Raw genomic sequence first — 21,768 nt, 5'->3', positions numbered from 1 at the left:
AGTCAAGTTCATGCTTATCTTCACACCACTTTTAGCAATTTCCCCATAAAATATTCCCAATGCCTCCATGGTATCCATGGGAACCTCTTTGCTTACATATAGCTTAAAATACACATCTATTCCAATTAGGTGAAGTAAACAGAAAACAGCATTCATATTTCCTCAAGGTACTGCTATCTTTTCTTATTGATAGGATTCAGTAATCTTTGAAACAGTTCCTGGTTCAAGTTTGCCACACACAGTCAATGACAGATAGGTATCAAAGTCTGTTCCCCGTGTCACAGAAGAATCCATTTAATTACTCCTAATAATACATACCGTATACAAACATAGGTAACTAATCAATTCCTGCATAGTTCCAGCAATACAGATTCAACAACTTACTGTCTTTCTTTCGGTGCAAAGGTATTGTTACCACTGCGCAAGACTTCCAGTGCTTAGGCTACTTCTTCTCTATATAATAAGAAGTATTTTATGTATAATCATCTGACACATGCTGCATTATCTTCCAAAAGAGATTCACCTAAGAGAGGAAATAGGCTCAATAAAATATTAACTACTATTTCATTGTTTTTCATATGAAAACAGAAAGGGTGTTGCTTAAGAGTAAGAGCTTGCATCACAGAATTCCCATTCTATTCTAATTTTTAAAAACATTCTTCTTCTGTGGGTCTGCTTGGTATTATTTTAAAATTCCTTATTAATCTACTTGATTTCCTTTTTGAGAATGCAGCTCAACAAGGTATTTACTGATGCTTTTACATAACAAATACTGCAGGGAAAAGCCAGCATGATTCCAGGGACACCTACCTGCTCTCACCACTCTTTAATTCTGTTCAGTATGTCATGCCCTTACTACAAGGCTTTAGGTGCCACAGAGATACGGCATTTTGCTAATAATGGCTGTACTCAAAAATAATTGTTTAAAGTTTCCTATGCAGCTGTTAAGAGAATTCAGAGACCCTACAAGACACACGGAGTTAAATGTTTAAGCTGTTTTCCTATCTCGTTCTCAAAACCTTAAGCTAGAAAATCCCTAGAGTGAAAAGTCAGAGAAAGGCTACCATCCCCTCTAGGGTTAAAAGATGCTTTTGTAAGATTTTAGGTCAGATTAACCTTTTGCTCAGAATAGGGCTGGTTATTGGTTTTATTTTTTACTGTCTTTAACACAGGTAAAAAAAAATCAATATGAAGCGAGACAAAGGGCTCTGGAGGCCCTGGCTACACCAGCTTTTGGTTTGGCTCATGCACAATCTTACAACATGCTGAGGCTGGGAAGGATTAGCCTGCTCGTGTTGAGTAAACCGATGATACTCAATAAACAGTTTCTGTTGTAAACCCCTTAGGACGTGCAAAGCCACACTAGTTGGCATTAGACCAGATAAGCTGCCGAACCAGCTGTAATCTCATTTAGACCTGAGCTGATCCTCCTGTCCTTTCATTCCACAGGATCAAAGCAAACCACTGAGGAGGCAGCTGTATTATAGCAGCAGTGCTTGCTGGATGCGGCAAACATTTCATAAATTCCTCTCCTTGAAGCAAGCCTGCACATAATCTACCCAGAGCCAGTTCAATCAATGGATTTCTGAATTCATTAGTCTTATTATTACAGGATAACTGTTTTCTCCATATAGTGTGGTAGGTGTTGCAAGCCAACTTTGCAAAACAGCTCTTATTGCTGACCATTTCTTTCTGGTTATGTGCCTTTACATTTTTCTTGTGCCACATGAAAATGATTTACAGCACTTCTATGCAGTATTTTTTTTTTTTAAAGACTGGAAATAAAAACAATTCACATATATTCAAGTAGGAAGCACTAATATATACTAAATTCGTCCAAGCATAATTACACGCTACCTGCTCATATGCTTCCATGCATCAGTAATAATGACCAATGTTTTCTGAGCTTAATGACAGCAGATGATAATAGTGAAAGCAGAGATTATATCATTGTAGTAGCATAACAAATACAGACTGAAATTACAGATGTGAAAGGAGTCATTGTAAGAAAAGGATTTCTATTTGCCTATTTCTCTTTGTGTTCTTTGAAATTAGGAAGAAGAAATATTTTCATTGTTGGGAGAAATGAGCAGCACAATTTAAACGAAATCACAAAAGCAACAGGTCTTTTCAAAGTAAGTAAAAAAATGAAATCCAAGACACTGGATTAAATAAGACTTGAGGGTGAAACATTCAATTTCTGTCTGCACACTGTGTGGAGTTTGCACTGCATGATTCTAGCTGAAAAAAACCAAATAAATTAGAGAGTAACTTTAAAAGCTTTAGAAGAACGTACGGTGTAACTCAGAAAACGTGTCAGCCATTCCATTTCCTAACAGTGAAGTGTGCAATACAACACACACACACACACACACACACACGATAAAGTAAAATTAGATTTGTAACTTACATGAGAACAGCCAGATACTATAAAAAACATTTTTTCAGTCCTTCTTCGAGCTAGCAATTATGTTACTTGTTAACACAAATATCTAAATTTTCTGCTGCGGTTGCATTGGCAAAAAAAGGTTCTAAGAATACTGCCGTACCAAAGTGAGTCCTGTATTACCCACATCACATGAACAATTTGTGGATCACTTCTTGTAGAAAGAACAAGAACAAATAGGGAAGGCCAGGTAACCCTGACAGCTAAGGTAAAAACAGTGGTGTTTGTGACTTACTGCTATTTGCAGCCAGTATAAATACAAAATACAATCACGGACACGAATACAACAGACAGGATCCCTCAGAGAGAACTGCTGCAAGTTACAGAGCACAAGATCTGTATCAGTTCACACACGCATCCTAACCTGCACTGCGTAGATCTGTTGGATCTCTGTAGCTGTCCATTAATGTTTCTAATCAGGGTAATAAAAAGCTTCCATAAACACTGATTTTATCATATTGTAATACAAGCAAATGCTTTGCAGCAGATTACACAAAGTAGGTGCTTATTATGAAACTTTAAGCACTAAAGCACAGATGCTCTAGAGCATGTTACAGGCAGCTGGCAAAGCTAAACAAAAGGTGTCACACCTATCATATACAGATGTGTTAAAAAACAAAACAACAAACAATCCACTGCACATCTCTTCCACAATCACACAGAAACCATCTGATGTGTTAGTTAATGATTCCCCTCCCTCCACTTCATTCTTCAACCATAAAGGGGTCCCATTTAACATAATCACTTAATAACAGCAAAGTGATGGGTATCAGAACCCTAATTCTTCTAATATTTGCAAAATCCAGCTCTTTGTAATAATAATAACACCATGATAGCAAACTGTAAAACTGTGTAATTATACTTTAATTGTATTGTGAGGCATGCATTAATCACAAAGTTTAAGTACCAAGGATGGAATTATAATAATTCTGTAAAACAAATTTAAGCTAGCTAAGTAGGTCAGAACCACTAGCATGCAACAGGAGACCTCTGGGAATTTATCAGTTAATGGCTATTTATGTGCAAATGAGTGCCCTCCAACCCTCCCAAATCCTGTGTAGCTGAAGGGTATTTCTGTTAACCAGGAGCATGCTTAACTGCTGAGGCATAAATTAAACCATTTATTTGAATGATTTTAATTCTTCTCTCCCCCCATCCACTCTTACTACTCCCTCCACCCTCACTAGCAGCACGAGTTACAGTATTAATTTACAGCGAGATCGGATTGTTGAAGAGTTGGCAGAAATTAGCCTGTTTCAAGGAAGAAGAAATAGAAGAATAGAAAAACTTTCAGTAAGACAATAGCAACGCAACAGTTCATCCGCACACCTTCCAAAGGGTAGGCTGAGTTATTAGAAATTCCAGAGTATCATGGCAATACAGTGGAAATCTTTTCATAATAAACTCTAATGAAACTGTTTAACATCCTCACATTCTAAACCTGGAGAAGACAAGTAAGGTCAAGGAGAATGTTGTCAAATATATTTTCTGTCACAATGCTCATACTGTACATGTATCAAAAGTTTTCTTTAGAGAAAGAAAACAGGAAAAGTTTATTGGCTGTAAGAAAAAAAAAATCTTCAATTTTTGAGTTTGACTCAGAAAAAAAAACACCGGTAGTCATCAGGTCTCAGAAACAAAATGTGTGGGATTTTTATCATGATGTAAAATACGCAAGATTTACAGACAATATAAATGATTTGAGCACCTATAATTTTAACAGTAACTCAGAGCAGCAACGTAACGCAACCTCAAGATTCACCCTTATGCTTATATTTTTATGTTTGTTTTCTATTTTTTTCTCCCTAAAAAAAAAAAAATTCTTGCAAAGTCTAGAGTCCCACAGTAATAAAACAGTAAAAGTTTGATTATCCTAATACCAATTAACCATAGCCCCCATTACGCTCAACAGGGTCATGTCTCCCCAGAGTCTAATAATTACATTGTTAAGTCCTCTGATTGCCTGCATTCACTCTGTAATATCTGGATAATCATGACTGTGCTATAGTTAATTATTATGTAAGAAATAAGGTGATTACAGTATTTTACTTGCTGATGTCATCTTTGCACTCGATATAAAATTTGACGTAAGCAGAACACACCAAACATGGACACATGCAACACTTTCTCCTCAAAAATACACATGTAGAACCCCCTTGAATATAGAGGTGTGGCATGAATGTGAAAATTTCCCTGGAAGCAAATCTTTCGCAGCTTTAAAATATTTTAGGCAGACACCTGGAATGCTTACTCAAGTATTTTCAAATGCATGCCGCCAATAACTAATCAATATATTCCCGTCCAAGAAAACAAAGAACATCAATGAAAATATTTGCTTTTCTTCTCCACGTTGACTTGATGTAAGCAAAACAGGAACACAAAAAGAAGTAGAAGAAAATCTCATTGCCTTGGCAAGTCCACATCAGTTGCCTGTTCCTCCCTTCTCCTGCCCTCAGAAAAAGATGCCACACGCTCAGGGCTGCTGAGCCCTGCTGAGCGTGTAATGGCTGCCATGGCTGCCTGCGTAGGCCTCACATTGCCATATAAAACCCAAGTTGTTTTTGCTCGTTAGTATCAATTTGAGAGACCGCACATCAAAACAGAGCCTTCATATTAGTCTTCTAATAAATGAACAAAACAGTTTGACAAAAAAGTTCACTTGTGTGTTTTCTTTCAGAAAGAATGAGCACAGCTGTATTCTGAGCCGGTGACAGCTCCTTGTTACCTCTCCATTCCCTACAGTGAGGAGCTGCAGCCTTGATTATGTCTGTACCTTCCGGCCATTGGCAGGGGCTCAGTATTGCCCTAAGGCTTTAATTAACCCCTATTAGAGATAAATAGGGCCTTCAGGTTGTGAAAGAGGAGAGAACTGACAGCACCTCCAGCTTATCCAAGAATGAAACAAGCCACTGACCATTTTTACCTTCCTCTACTTGGTCCACCCAAGAACAGTGTCAGAAGGGGACTCCCACAAGAATATGAAAAGATGCACAGTGTACTCATTACAGGGTGTGCTCCATCCTTTCCATTTTGTTTCTAGGAAGACAGATGAGCTCAGGCTTATTGCACGTTATGCACATTTTCACTGTTTAGTACCACTGGAAGACAAACTGGAGCATTTAGGCTTCAGCAATTAATGGCATTTGCACTTGCTCCAAGCCAAATAAAACATGGCAATGCATACATTCATGTCCTGGATCAATTAGCTTTCCTTAGAAAAAGTCTAAAAACCATTTTCAAAGTATTTTTTTTCTAGGCAGATTCCCATACTTGATCACAAAACCACTGAAAACCCAGAACAACCTGGAGCCACTCCTGTGCAGGCAGTGCAGGATACCCTTATTCACCCCTGCTGACCTTGCAGTGTGTTCTCCTCACCTTTTCTCCTCTTTTAACAGATATTAAAGAAAGCACAAACACGATTAAACACAATTAAAGAATGCACAAATCAAAATGCATCGCAGATTTTTAAAGCTATTTTTTATGACATTACAGTTTCTGCTATAGTTTCTCTCATATCTACTACTTTCTAATTTCACTGGAGTTCTGTTCTGCAAGCAAAAGCATAGATTACTGTGTAGGAAAGCAGCTTTACTAATCCAGCACCAGCAGCAGCAGGCATTCCTTTCTTTCAAATCACAGAAACAAGTGAAAGACTGGGGAGTATCTCAAATTATTTAAGGAGTCCATCTCAGCACACTGAACAGCTTACAAAGACTACTCCGTGAAATGTTTGTCTAAGGTATTCCCTAAAAAGAGAAAAAAAATTACATGTGATTTCAACTTTTTGCAGTCTGACAGAGCGCCAGCTCTTGCAACCTACTCTAAATAGCCAAGCTAGCCTACTTCTGCCACATATTAAGACAATTCCCTCTTCACTAAAAGGGAGAACAACAGACAATGTTTTCTTTCCAACAGCCTTTTTCATGCAAGCTAACTTCTACCATGTCTCTCTTCAATCTTTCTTAATTCCCTCAAACTTCTGTGAACATCCAACTCTCATCATTTACTTCTGTGAATCTCCCCAATCTTCAATTTATTCATAAATGTTCTGCACAATGATGTATCCAGAACTGTATACTGAACTATAACTGAAGAAGAAATAAACAGCTCCTTTCTGTCACCTGCAAAAGTTCTTTATTAAAATTAAGTATTATGGTGGAGTGTGTTATTTTTTTCCTAAGCAGTCACATCAAGACCTGCTACCTAACATAACAGGCTGTGTTCATGAAGAGGTAGTTGTCACAAAAGCTAACCAACAGGCAGATTCCAATCAAATTTCAAATAATTACTTTCTCACAGCCAATACGTTCTTACAATTTCACTTAAGTATTCATGTAAACAGAGGTCAACATATAACACTGAATTGTGCCCTGCTCACCCTCCTTCTCAAGATAATGGGAAATCCACTTGAATAACCATTCTCAAACAATTTTGGGTTTCCGCCATATATCTGGCAAAAACAGTACTAGTACAGGATCAAAAAACCTTACTTTGCAGCCATCTGTGCTGAGTGGGCAGCAAAACCTACAAGAAACAGCAGGACGGACAAAGGGGTAACTGATTTTTGCCCATCTCAGTTTAACCAACCACAGACATAGGTATCACCTTTGTTCTTTCTGATGCTTTTTGAGAGCATGGCTGCCAGAAAACTAGTACAGCTTCACCAAGAGCAGACCGTGCCTGACCAACCTACCGGCCTTCTGTGATTGTGTAACTGCATCAGTGGAGAAGGTAAGAAAAGAGCCCCTGATATCACCTATCTGGACTTCAATAAGGCCTTTAACACGGTCCCCACAACACTCTTCTCTGTAAATTGGAAAGTTACGGATTTGATGAGTGAACTGTTCAACGGACAAAACTGTTTGCAACATGTACCCAGAGAGTGGTGGTCAATGGCTCAATGTCCAGATGAACAGTGACAAGCAGTGTCCTTCAGGGAATCAATACTGGGCACTGATGCTCTTTAACATCTTCATTAATGACATCAATAGTAGGATCAAGTACAGCCTCAGCAAGTTTTCAGATGACATCAAACTGTGTGGTGCACATGGGGGACGGGATGTTGAGACACAGACAGGCTCAAACAGTGAGCCCAGGAGCACCTCATGAGGTTCAACAAAGCCAAGCGCAAGGTCTTGCACTGGGGTTGCAGCAACCCCCAGTATCAATACAAGCTGAGAGATGAAAGAATTGAGCGCAGACCTTCTGAAAAGGACTTCAAGATACTGGTGGGTGGTAAGCTGGACATAAGCCAGAAATATGACTTCACAGCCATTTTCTATTTGTAACAAAGAAGGATGAGAAAGTAAGCCCCGCTGAAAAGGCCTTGGAGGTACTGCTGGATGATAAGCAGGACATGAGCCAGTAATGTGCCCTCTTGGACCACCAAGCCAACCATACCCTAGGCTGCATCAAAAGAAGCATGGCCAGCACACTGAGAGAGGTGATCCTGCCTGTCTGCTCTGTGCTGCTGAGACCTGAGCTGGAGTACTGTGTCCCAGCGTGGAGTCCTCAGTACAAAAGAGATGTGGATCTCTTAGAGCGTGTCCAGAAGAGGGACACAAAGATGATCCAAGGAATGGAGCACCTTCCCTATGAGGACACGATGAGAGCTGGGGCTGCTCAGCCAGGAGAAGTCCTCAGGGAGACCTGACAGCAGCCTTTCAGTATCTAAAGGGGTCTATAAGAAAGAAGGGAACAGACACTTTAGCCTAGTCCTCTGATAAGACAAGGAGAAATGTTTTCAAACTAAAAGAGGGGAGATTTAGACTGGGTGTAAGAAAGAGGTTTTTCAGAATAAGGTTGGTGAGGCACTGGAACAGGATGCAATGAGAGGTGATGGATGCCCCATTCCTGGAGACATTCACAGTCAATAACTGTTTGAGTTGGAAGGGACCCTTAAAGGTCATCTAGTCCAACGCCCCTACAATGAACAGGGACACTTCTTTTAATGCAGCCCAGGATACAGCTGGCTTTCTGGGCCAAGAAGGCACATTATTGGCTCACGTCCTGCTTACCATCCACTAGTACCCTGAAGACCTCTTCAGCAGGGCTTACAGTAAAACTGTTTGTGCATACAAGGCTGCTGTTTTTCTTTCTCTTCCTTTTTTTGTTACAAATACCCAGAAACAAGCAAACTGGAAGCTGTTTATATGTCCACTGAGAAATTTCAGCATGAGCGCATCATCCCAGGGGAAGAAGAATCAAATGATATATACTCAAGCAGAGTAAAAAAAAAAAAATAAACAGAAAATGGCATACATTTAGATTCATGAGAGAGCCAAGTTGTTTTTGCCACTAAGATAGTCCCATAGTTAGTATGAAGAGAGTGGGATATTGCTAGGTTAAAAGATGGCAGTAAGAAAACCTGAAACAAACTTAAAGGAAGCGGCTATTACTCAGTTTCCTAAGCATCAGTGACAGGTAGGAAAGAAAGAAAACCATAAAGTCCATATTCCAGTGAACCACCAAATCTTTTCAAAATGCACAAACAACTGCAATGCATGCTGTGTTCAACACTTGCTTTTCATCTTCTCCTATTAAGACAAGTATATCCATCTCTTCAGTTAGCATAAGGATTCTCTTTGAGTTCATTCAGATTTTCTTCTCCTCTTTAAAGGTCAACTTTCTTTAAAATACACAGCCACAAATTATTTCTCCTCTCCAGGGATTACCTCCTTTCCTGGGGTCTAGCAATGGAGAGAAGACTGCAAAGATCAATACTTTTTGTGGAAAAGCAACATGTATGTGTAGTTCAGTTCAAGTAGATGCCTTGTCTAACTGTTCTTCAAGACTACAGTGACTTGTGTTGTCCCAGAAAACTGTTTTATCAGTCTGGCTTGTCATCCTGCTCCTCTGCTAAGAGAACAGAAACATGCAGACATCAATGCACACAGGAATGGTGCACTTGAATACGCCAAACAGCCCCGCATCTGAAAGCCATCCGCTTTCTCCACTGTCCTGAGTAGGCTGTCAGTAGGAGGCAGCATTGGCTCTGAGAGCAGCAGCTCTGTAGCAAAGTAGTTGGGAGCTAGCTTCATTCTTCTGTCATTATATAAGCAAGATGACACTGTTCTCTAATCCAGCCAAAGCTGATAAGTACCATCAACCTGTCACTTCCTACATTTCAAATTCTAACACTGCAGCATCAAAGAGTTTTTACATTTCGATTTCTTTTGCTGGCAGCGGTCGGTAGCCTCTCATTCTCCCACGGTGTTCTAATGCAGCATTTGCACACCGGGGTTACTCCCAGTCTGAATAGCAGGTCATCCCCTACTCACTGAGCTCATCTGCGGCCCATGTGCTAGGCAATTTAGATCCAATCAGCCCTTATTTAGCTCAAGAGTAATGAGCAGCATAGTGACACAGACTTAAGCCTGACCCTCAGGACACTGCTCATCAAGCAGTAAAACTGTGACAAAATCATTCATCTTCCACCCGCTGGCAAGAAATAATACTCGCACTCACTGTATTACTTTTTCAAGATATAGAAAAAAAAAGTCCTGAATTTTCATGATGTGAGACATTAATTTGCAGAAAGCTGAATTCCCTTAAACCCCCCTGTTGCTATGAGCTCACCAGGGGGAAATAGGCCTTAGGAGACTGAAATGGAATAAAGAAAATTGCTTCAGCTTTCTTTTCATTTTAAATAAGCCTTAAATCTGACAAGAGATATCCTAAAGAGAAAAGATATATATATCTTGTAAGGTAACGAAGAAACAATCAAAATTAAGTGATTAGAAGGCTGCTTCTATATAATGCTCTTATTGGTGAAAATATTTCTTTGTCTAACATCCACAATCAAAAATATTCCAAAAGAAGAGCCGTTTTTACACTTTGTGTAAAGAATAAAAGAAGAAAAACTGGGGGGAAAACAGTTCCAGAAGTGAGACACTTCCATCAGAAAACAAACACACACACTTGGTGTCAGTCAGGGAGCACAGATTTCTCCTAACAACCGCAGGGTCCCAACCAGCAGGTTCTCAGTATACCTGGACATGTACTGACGTCGAGTAGGCCACAAAGCCTATGTGAATTATTTTTTTGGTAGATAAAAATGGGTACAGTGGATAAAAGACAGAAAAGCGTTTTAGTCTGTAGCACAGTGGATGGAGTTCACATCTTTATAGTTAATGTGGCAGTACTATACTTGAGTTCCTTTGGCCTTGTATATCTAATGAAATTGTTGATGCTCAAATAACACCAACCAGAAGTTTCTTTGATTCTGTCATTCCAGTTTGTTCTTAATGCAATTTTAAGACAGATGCTCTATTACATCCTAAACACCAACATGAAATTGATTTTAATAAATCAGTCAGCTCTTGTGTGACCTTCTGATTCAAGAAAACTGACAGTGAGAAGTGGAAGTGAATGATCTTGTAAACCACAACCAATGCTCAGCACGCACAGGAGCTTTCTACAAGCAAAGTAGGAGGTATACAGCTGCAGGACACTGTATCCCATTTCCTTCACTTGTATACTAATGCTTTCAGAACAGAGGACAGAGAACACTTCAGTTTTAGCTAGTTGTTCTGAGCTTTAGTCACACAAGGGACAAAGGTACAAAACATTTTGCGAATACAAAAAAAATTCCTAGAAAAGAACCTCAAAGAATCTCAACGCCCTCATGAAGTAGGACTAAGAGAAAATTTCAATTTTAATTAGCATCTTAATGCAGTAATTGTAGCTAAAAACACATCCAGTATTGCCATTGGAAACCGTAAGAGAACCTAAAGTATTTAGACACAGGAAACCTTTCAAAATATCATTATATTCTAGAGCAGTGCAAGTTTCCCCACACACTTTACAGCAATTAAATTTTCTTTACATTCATTCAAATGTCAGATTTATTAGTACTATTACTGCACTTAAAAACAAGAAAAGCACCCCAAACTATTTTAGGCTTTAGGTCATATCAGCACAACCAGACATGTTTGCAAAGAAGATCTATGTTGGGAAAGTCAAAGAGGAAAGATCATTTTCCATGTAGGTGAAAAAATTCACAAACTCTATTTGTTGACTTGCCAATTCTCATTCACTGAGCATTGCACATCTAAGAGCCAAACTAAGACCTCCTAACTAAGAGTCCAGTGGTTAAGTCACAGAGCTACTCTGCTTATCTGGGTATCACAGTTGGTGACTTGAAATGTACTTCTGGGATGGAATGGGTAAGAGAAAGCTTGTGCTCATCCAAACTCCTCTGGATATAGTTTTCAGAAGTTCAACATCAGAAAAACACGTTTTACAAAGACTAACACTAAAACCCCTGAGGGGGAAGAAAAGAGGAAGAAGGAGGAAGGACCTTTCTATTCTCCTCATGAGCTTATCTGCTGATTTACACGGTAACAGAGAGCGGGGGAGAGGCTCCTGTTGGTCTCAGAAAGCTTCCCACAGGGTGTTTTGATGGCAAGTATAACACAAAAAAAATTACAAATGACTACGCATTTCCATAGCAAAGATATACTGGATAATCCATTCCTATTGTGATTTCCCTCACAACCTCAAGGCTAGACACACTTTAACAGATAGAAGCATTCAGTTCTGCTGTTATCTGTGGCCCAATTACTACCACAACTTTTAATTAGAAGCACATCTACCTGAGTAGTATTCATTTACAGTTTATAAAATGTACACAGTGAAGTTTTCAATAACTTCTCATGTCCTTCAATGCAGTACACAAGGGGCATAAATACCCAATAAGTGTTTTCAAAATAAAATTACTGTTTATTATGTTATTAGGTTTGTGATACTTCTCATTCCTTCTGTGGGAATCAGTAGCATGTCTCCCTGAAACCAGGTAAAGATGTTTGGTGTACCAGCAGCCATTTCACACCCAGGCATGTACCTTCATTTTTATGATTCTGTATCTCAGTGCTACTACTATGCTACAAAAAACAAATACCAGGACAATGATAACGAGCAAAAGCTCATATCAGAGCAACGCCAGATTACAATAAAAGACATTTTAATGTTTCCAGCACTTCTTTTAAGAATAACATACTGCAATGCTGAAACCTACTGTTTCCAGGCACTCAGCAAATTTCTCAGAGCCTGTGTCCATTCTTACAGTGAGTTCTGTCAAATCCATTAAATGCTGGAATTTTTATTAACCTAAGGTTTCTTTCTGTGTCATGAGGCACTCAGATGATGGAAGTGGTAGAGATTTGGAGCAAGTGAAAGCACACGAGTAAGCATCCTGCATTAACCTTCTGTTAAAGAAGAATAAAATCAGGACTTAGAAGCCCTGTTTAAAAGCAAAAACAAAAAGTAAAGGAAAAAACTAAGGTCTGAGCTAGATGATGAACGTTTCAAGTAAACACAGGAAGGAAGCACTTCATACTTCGTGTTTTTGTGGGGTTCTTGATTGTTTATTGTTTATTTTACACTTGCTTCTAAAAAGGAGACTGTATTAAAATATAATCTTACACTTCATACCGAATCTCGCTATGAAGATCAAATCCTTGGAAGTGTCAGCAAGTAGCATCTTGTTTCCAATTATCCACTCACCATATATCAAAAAGAAATAAAAATGAGTTCTCTTGCCATGTCATAGTTCTATTTAAATATAGGGAGAATGGAATACTTGTAATGATAGAATTAAATTTAAAAATCCAATAATTACTTTAAAAATACTCATTTAAAACAACAAATAGAGAAGTAAATACAACAGTCAAAAGCTACCAGTATCTTTATAGCAGACAACAAATATAAAAATACCCAGAAAGGATTATTTTAAAACAGTAGTGTAAAAATGGTGCAGGTGGGAGTCTCTTCACAGATGCCTTTTACAAAAAAAAGAAAGGAAGAAAACAAGCCTTCTATCAAAACCTTGTATGCCAAGTTTTAGCCCAGAGCAAGTTTTCACAGCTATGTTACAAACCCTTGAAAATAAAGGTTTATAATGGAAATGCTGACAGACCCTTAACCATAGCAGCATGAATACCTATAATTAAAGAAGAGCTTTTGGCTACACCTCACTCTGCAAATGAAAGATTGCTATTTTCACAATAGCCTCAAATGAAATGAATTGGAAAACCTGGAACGTGATTCTAGTAACACAGTAAGATATGTTAAAGGGGAGTGCTAAAACTATTTGACATTTTTAGCTTTAAATACTGCGGCATTTAGTTAGCACAACTAAGTCAGTATTTTCATAATGCTCTGTAATCAGCAATGAAGAATGCTCCTGTGAGCCATCATCTGGGGTTAGCAGAAAGTGGCACATGAAGATATTATTTCCTAACAGCCTAGAGGGAGCTTCTTCTCTCTTTAATCAGTGATCTCCCTTCCTTCCTACCTGTAAATTCTCTGTTGTACAGTTATAAAATTATTAGAGCGCAGTGTACAGAAAAATTACATTTATGAAAGGCCAACTATCTTTTATCTGCCTGAATTTTAAAATCAGCTGAGAGTATTGCATTGAACCATTTCATCCTTTCACACGTTTCCAAACAGATCAGCTCTTATCAGTCTGGTTAAGCCAACACCACTTTCACCTCTGGTTAGCACAGTCATCCAACCCTTCTGAACAAAGAAAATATTTTTAGTGGTGTTTTACTCATACGGCAACAGAGGACAAACTCTTCAGCGAGTCTCTTAGAAGTAGGAGAGGCAGCTGGCAACACTTCACTGTTTCCTGCACCATCAAGATCACAGTGTGTTTACAAGTCTCATGGAATAAACCTTGTAATTGGTGTGATAAATAGGCAGGTAACCAAATATATACATTGAAACGAAGAACAGTAAAAAAAAAAAAAAGGCTCTAATAATAGCTCACACACCAACTGGTATTTGAGCGACTCAGTAACTCAAATATTACAGCAACTTGCTGTTATTAAGAAAAGGTATGAATACAGTATCTTGTCCTCAGAAGTCTGTGAAAGACATCTATGTCCTTCCGTCTATGTTACCAGAGGACTACATATCCCTCAAATTTTGGAAGCTTTCAGACAAATGTCAAGTTATGAAATAGGCAATGTTTTCACAAGTCCCCCTACTTCATCTTAAAGAAACAACAAATGCTCTGTATTAGCAAATGGAGAAAATGTCAAACCATTTCTGAAGTCTCCAATTTATTCCAATAAATACATTCAGTTGAACTGAAATACTAAATAATAAATCAAGTAAACTTAGTTTCACGTTTCATCCTTTTTCAAAAGACTGCCTAAAAAAAAAAAAACAACTGTTGTCTTTGGATGTATAAGCTATTGACAGCTGCAGTCAAAACTGCTAGACAATAAAAAGGAAGCTAGTTAGAGACCTTGCATATGGGCCTCACTATTACTGCTATGCACTCTTCTACAGTTCTTTCCACATATTTCAGTCTTACACATTCGAAGTAATGGCAGATCAATAACTGCCTCTTACTGTCTTAAAAATATCTATGGGCTTCAAAATGGAAGACTACCTCTAAAAGGCATCAGCAGACAAAAATACTGAAGGGCATGGTGGATGGTAAAAACTGAACTAACACATCAAAGCAAAACTGCAGTTTCAAGGTCATATGTGATTTCCAGTATTTCCAGATAAGTATTTAAGTCTCCATAATTGTTTTATTTGTTTGCAACCTTGACAAATGAGGTGAGAAAACGGGAACTAGAATGAAGTCTGTAAAACAGAATATTCACTGGGGAAATAAATAAATTAAAAAAAAAAAAGAGCTATCATAAGAAAATGTAAGTAATTTAGTACAGACAGTAGTTTCACAATTTTCTGTGCCAAAAGAAAGACAATATTTTCTGAAACTGTGGCATCTAAATAACTTTCAGATTAACAACAACAAAAGTTTCTGGTCCTGATATTTTGTAATGAATTAATGACCTGAAATAGTAAGAAAACATTTTTAAGATTCTGAATGCAGTAATGTATCAGCGGATATAAAAGCTTCACTGTATCATTCACAATCCTTCAAAGCTGTCTATTTCCTTTTTCTCTATTTCAGCAGGAAATTAATATGAATTACAGTTTTAACTCTGAACACAAAAACAACATGCCAGTCTATATCCACAGTCTAACAAAATTACTTACCGAAGTCTGGCTATAACAACCTGAAGAAAATTCAAGACCATACTCAGTTCAGCTCCTCGACAAGCAGGCAGCAGCATAGTAAAGCCATCATTTAGCAACTTTTCCTCAGAAAGGCTCAAGTAGCAGCTGGTCTCAAATACTTCTTGGACACCATCGATGTATGTTGAAATTAGAGTCCAGAGATTTTGTTTCTGTGTGTAGTCATTTTTGGTTACTAAAAACTCCTTTGCCTTGACACGAAAAGCATTTGAGAGTTTCTCAGCTAATACACTAATGTCCATATTCTTCTCAACATAAATCAGAAGGAAAGCAAAATGGCCTCTCCAAATGAGAGCTCTCTGAGACGGGCTAACCAAGGACGGAGTCAGGAAATCCAAAAGGTCCAGCACTCGACTCACTATATCTTCTGTTTCTGCAACGATTGCTAGCAGGAGGAACAGGTTAAAAAAGTTCTGCAACCCCACTTCTGTCAGTTCCTGCATCCTTTTCCGATGGAACTTGGAATAAATTCTACATTAAAAAAATAATGTAAAACATTAAAAAAAAAGCCAGCAAAACAAGAAACAAATTTTCTTGAAATATGCAATTTTCTATCTACTCCCAGGTGGTATCCAGAAAACTAAAAACCAAAACAAATCATACATACACACACACAGAACTTAAGAACTAGAGACCCTCCATCCTTAGGACAGAACACCAATTTATTTAGATACACATTTCTGTTCTTACATTATACTACTGAACTTCACCTTTTTAACCACCACTGCAGTAAAACGAAATGGAAGATTTTTGATGGAAAGCTCCTTTCCCCCCATAGTACTTCACAAAAGTCTGTATTGTCCTTTACTGTACAACTATTGTATGGACTGAGAACTACAAGCTTGGAAGAAAATAAGGAAGCAGCCATTTGGGAGAGAGACCTCAATCTAGCAAATGGGTGTACAACACCTTGGCTTGCCTGAGCTGCATTGAGCAAAGAGTAATTGTCTTGGGCTGCATATAAAATATATAATACAATGAGTGTATCTAAGTAACAAAATTTCTGTCTTTTATTTATTAAAAAAAAAAAAAAGGAGGGCAAAAAACCCATAAAATTCTAGCAGAAAGATTTTAAGAAATTTTAAGCTGTACTGCTTATATGATAGTACTCAAGTTATACATAGCTGATGGTGAGAAGCACTGCTACTTTGCAACTTGAAAGTTACAAAGCAGAGAAGTAAAAAACAGAAAGACAACTGTGTGAAAGCTTTCATGTGACTTTTGCCCAGGCCTAGACTTTTAAGTAAATGTCACTATTCTTACAACAGAGTAATAAGATGAAAATGGGTTGCTTAACTTCCTATTTGTGAGATTAAAAACTTCAGTATATGCTTCACCTTTAAAGTGAATTCCACATGCACAAAGTGAGTTACACATCCTTAAAGGCTGTTTCTCTATCCTGTCACCTGGAAAAATTGTTGGAAATGGTGCTGAGGTTATCAAATCTAGCCACCAAAAATTATAGCAAATCCAATTAATGTTGTTTGGTAGTAAATTACTACTGACAGGCATTTATGTTCTTCATGCATCAATTAATGCGTGGTTAGCTGCTGAAAACAGAGTTCATCCCAAAAATCATAGCTGTAGGCTGTTAAATTTTGCTATTTGTGTAATTGATTTATTCAAGTCAGAAGTGATGAATACTGGTTGAGCAGACTGACAAAGCGTGTGTTGTGTATTATTATTCCCCCTCTTAAATTAGACAAAGTAACAAGCTATAACAACATAAAAACGTAAGGATAATTTGTTTTCAGCAAAAATGAATCAGGCTAATTTAAATTAGTAACTAAAGCAAGACACATATAATAATATATCTCTTTCAATGTGTACTTATAGCAATTTTTAAACCCAAACTTTACTGACTGTAACAACCCACGAGGTTTATATAGACAGCACACATTTTTCCCTTCTCACAGAAAAGACAACCTTTCTTTTTTGGAAGAAACACACCACATAGCCTTGTAGGTCTGCAACATGTGCATTTTATCTATTTTTTTTAATTTACATACAAAAGTATGAGATTAGTACTTAACAAAATCTTAGAAATCAAAACCAATAAAATCAAAACTAACTCTATGTCTGTTATATCTAATGAAAATAATCCTAAGCATCAGCACCTTTAATGATCAGTACAATATAATTACTAAAAGACTTAAGGATTCAGTAAGTATACGCAAAATCAGCATTTGAATTTAAAGCATATATATTTCATTTTTTTTAATACGACTTAATATATATCTTAATTAGCATGTTTCAGAATTAAATTAAAAAGCAAAACTCTCACCAAAAAACACTGTGAGAAATGTTGGCAACCATAAAAAAAGTAAATACAAATGTAATTGCAGGCATAGTAAGAGCCAGGCTGCATGTTCTTGGACAACATGGCTTACATGAAGCTCAAAACAAAATTTCTATGCTTTAATTAAATTACCCTACTGGCAACAGAGTTGTACCTCTGTATCATTTGCCAGTATACCAAATTCCTGGCTGGTGGGACAATGTAAATCACAGGCTGCAAATGTCAAGGTGACTCTGGGACCCAGCTAGACAACTGTTACAGCCTTAGCTGGCAACTGAAACTTAAGGGGACAACTGCCTTCTTCAACTTGTGAATCACCCTGCATTCTTCATTCCCTTTACTTTCTCACAAGCACAGTACCGCATTTTATCTTAGTGTGTGGCTCAAAGGGCCATGTAGTCAGACCGAATAGATCTCTTAATGTGTGAGACAAGCTAAATAGCAGCCATACCGTCCTTTGATTTGTTTCCAAGGATGCACACCACTGCTCTCTGCCTCTTCTTTCATCATCCGTGCCAAAATGCTGAGAAAAATGAGGTAGCTGTTGCTGGACTTGTACAAGGTGGGAATCTGCTGTTCACAACAGCAACTTTTCACCAACTCAAGCATTGACAAAGAAGTTTTACTAATACTTGCCAGACCCTTCAGACCAAGCCAAGGAACAGTAAAGCAACTGTTCTAAAAGAATAAATAAAACAATTAAGAACATAAGTAATAACAACTGTTAATATTTGAGAGACAGCAAGATATAATCCTTCACACAAGCAATAAAGAGGTAATGGCTTTAAGTTGCACCAGGGGAGATTCAGGTTGGATACTAGGAAAAAATTCTTCTCATAAAGAGCAGTGAGGTATTGGAACAGGTTGATCAGGGAGATGGTGGAGTCATCATTACATAAGGTGTTCAAGAAAATAGTAGATGTGGCACTGAGGGACACAGTTTAGTGATATGATATTGATGGGTTGATGGTTGGACTAAATGGTCTTAGTGGTCAAATTTAATGAAATCATCATTCTAAAGGGCAAGTTCCCACGCAACTCCAAAAATAAAAACAGATTGTAAAGGTGCAAAGCGTCTTCACAGAAACTCCAAATAAGTACTCCTGATTAAGAATACAAATACATTCTAATTTATTCCGTTGTGGCATAACATAACAAATCATAACATATGTTTAGACACAATTTCTTAAGTACAGCAAATTAAGAGTTACTGTCATTTTTATAAAAATATATTAGTTTGGCTAAATAAGAATCTGAATTAATTGCTAAAAGTTGAAGAATATCCACGTGCAATTCTATATTTTAATATACTCATCTACTTACCAGGTTCTTGCTGTAATAATCCCAGAGTATGGTGACGACGGATAGGTTCCAGTCCCAGAAACGACACAGAGTCAAACAGCACTGCAGATGCATTCGTAAGTGTTCCTCTAACACACCAGTCTAGCAAGAGAATAAAAGTTTTATTTTAGGACAGGAGTATCACCTTGCCTACCTATAAATCCAACGCTATCCGACTATTGAGAATGATTTATTAATAAAAGCATGATTTCTGGTCATATAACGTTGAGCAAATAGTATCTACTAAGACAAGCAATGAACACAAGATAAGCTGACACACATGGACAGTGCCACACAAAGCACCCTGCAACCCACTCAGTAGTTCCATTATACATCCTTTTAGGTGCCCACAGAGTTGTAGACACATTAAGATAACAGCAATCTCAATACTGTGAGTCTAACTTGAAACACAATTGCATGGTAAAGGACCACACAGAACATAAATAGTGCATGAATGCATACATCAGCTAACTTTTAAATTCTTCTGTCACGTATATCCAAAAGAAAGTTCATTCACCACTGGTACGGAGGGAAGGCACAGCTGTCTTGAGACCTTATGTTTCTTTTGACAGCATAGCAAACAGGAGGATCATATATTTCTGCATCATGCCCCTCAAAATTTTTGCAACCTTGCTATATTGATAACATCCCAGACAACTCTAAATGAACAGTAAACAAGTGTCTGAACTATTACCAATGAGTTCCTTTGCAAAAACATTTTGAATCTCTATCAGTTCCAAACAATTTGATCACAGTGAAACATTCAGGTTGCAATTATGAGCTACTGACAGTAGAAGAAGTTCTTTAATCAGAACTAGGATGTAAGGAATTCTGTACTCAAGCTGAAATCATGCGTTTAGCCTAGCATATTTTAGACATTACTTTAGGACGATAACACCTTGGAAAGGCTTATTGCTTCCACTTCTTATGTGAAGAGAGAAGCCCCAAGCCTAAATGCACAAAATGAGTCAAAAAGTGATAAAAGGGGGAAGAAAAATAAAAACACACAGGGTGGTCAAATTTGATGATCTTAAAGGTCATTTCTGACATAAACAATTCTATGATTCCGTATGAGTCTTACAACTTAAAATCATAGTGTCAGGAAGGGGAATGAACAGAAACTCTTTCATGTCTCAGATAAATATCTGAAAGTTATATCTTCCAGTTCCAATTACAGTGCTGGACCTGGGATACATGTAATCTAGGACTCTGTAGTCCCAAGTTGATCAAATTCAGAAAAAGCATGACTAAAATAATAAAAGTTAGAAAAATGTAACAAAACAAGAACCCCACCCAGTGATGTCAGGTAATGGAAAACATAACATTAGGTTGCAGAGTTGTTTGTTGTTTTTAATGGTCTTACATTAAGTATCTGTTACTGGAAGAGAGGGACTTCTGCTCTCAGTCACAATGCTCCTCCTTATGACTTACTGTTTCTTTACATCCCCTTACTCCCCAGTTTAACTTCTAATCATGTCTGTCTTCTCATGAGCAATTAAGTAGAATATTTCTAAAGTAAGTTGAAAATTGAAAAGTTGTCACAGGAAATTGCACATTCAAAACATTACGTATAATAACACGTGCAATAAAAATGTCTACAAAAGAAAGTGATCTCTAAATGATGTTAAATATGACATAAGTACCTATAAAATAGGTAGTCTCTCCCCTCAAAAAATAATTTCATCCCAAAACCTAAGGACAGAACTGCAGCCATTTTCAACAATTGCTATTCTTTTACAAACAAGAGCAAGAGTCTGGACATAAAACAAACTGCAAACGAACATATCCATTTCTCTAGAGACACCCACTCAATTACTGAAGACAATAGAAAAACAAACAAAACTCACACATATGCATCCTTTGGAAGGAAAATGCTTGAGTCCTAAAGCTGTAATTTATGTTTATGATTACATTTAAGATCCAATTCAACAATGACCGTTTCAATCAAACTAATTCAACAATAAACATGGTATTTTGAGCAGCTTCTATTCCAATCATTATTTATGTGTCCAACAATAGTTTTAGAACAGTTTCCAAAACAAAGAGAGAACTGAATGTTTTATTTCAAATTTAATATGAAAGAGTTCTCCAGACTTCAAACTCCCCTGGGAATAATGGATTCTCTCATCGTTCTTTTGCTTAAAAAGGCCTCCTGCACTGCTGGAAATGGTATCAGAACTCTTGAGGTAGCCAGCTTTTAATTTATTGCAGAAGGGAGGAACATCAGATACTATCAAAATGATAGTATTATCTGAAAGCAACATTTTTCCATTACGACCTCCTACTGAAGTAACAAAATTGGTTTCCTAGAACTACAAGAAGTAATTCTGTATTTCTTCTAGAATAGAATTAAACACTGAAATACTGAAGGCATAGTAAAACTGAAGCAGAAATCAAACAATCCTGAAACATTTATTACTCCAAATGAGCAAAGGCTAATAAGACAGACTGGTATCATTTCTACCAACAAAAACAGTTTTGATTCTCACTTACAATAAAAGTTTCTAAACACAATTTCATCTTATACTCGCATCCCATCAGTTTAGTTGTCTAGAATACAAATGTTTAATATTTGTTAATATCACTATCACAGAAATTTCATTTTGTAGACCAG

General features: G+C 37.4%; 1 protein-coding gene across 3 annotated transcripts in view; it reads right to left on the bottom strand.

Moving 5' to 3' along the window:
- The window catches only part of MMS22L (MMS22 like, DNA repair protein), an 86,576-nt gene that overhangs the window by 39,203 nt on the left and 25,605 nt on the right, over positions 1–21,768 (bottom strand). For all 3 annotated transcript variants that reach the window (NM_001396538.1, XM_046938893.1, XM_025149077.3), the window contains exons 12-14: positions 19,137–19,256; positions 18,265–18,491; positions 15,476–15,985 (exon numbers count right to left, since the gene is read on the bottom strand). In NM_001396538.1, coding sequence (NP_001383467.1) covers positions 15,476–15,985; positions 18,265–18,491; positions 19,137–19,256 — 857 coding nt within the window. The remainder of the gene's footprint in view (positions 1–15,475; positions 15,986–18,264; positions 18,492–19,136; positions 19,257–21,768) is intronic.

This window comes from Gallus gallus, chromosome 3, assembly GCF_016699485.2.
Source record: "Gallus gallus isolate bGalGal1 chromosome 3, bGalGal1.mat.broiler.GRCg7b, whole genome shotgun sequence".
Classification (NCBI taxonomy): Eukaryota; Metazoa; Chordata; class Aves; order Galliformes; family Phasianidae; genus Gallus; species Gallus gallus.
This window is presented reverse-complemented; position numbering and strand designations above follow the sequence as displayed.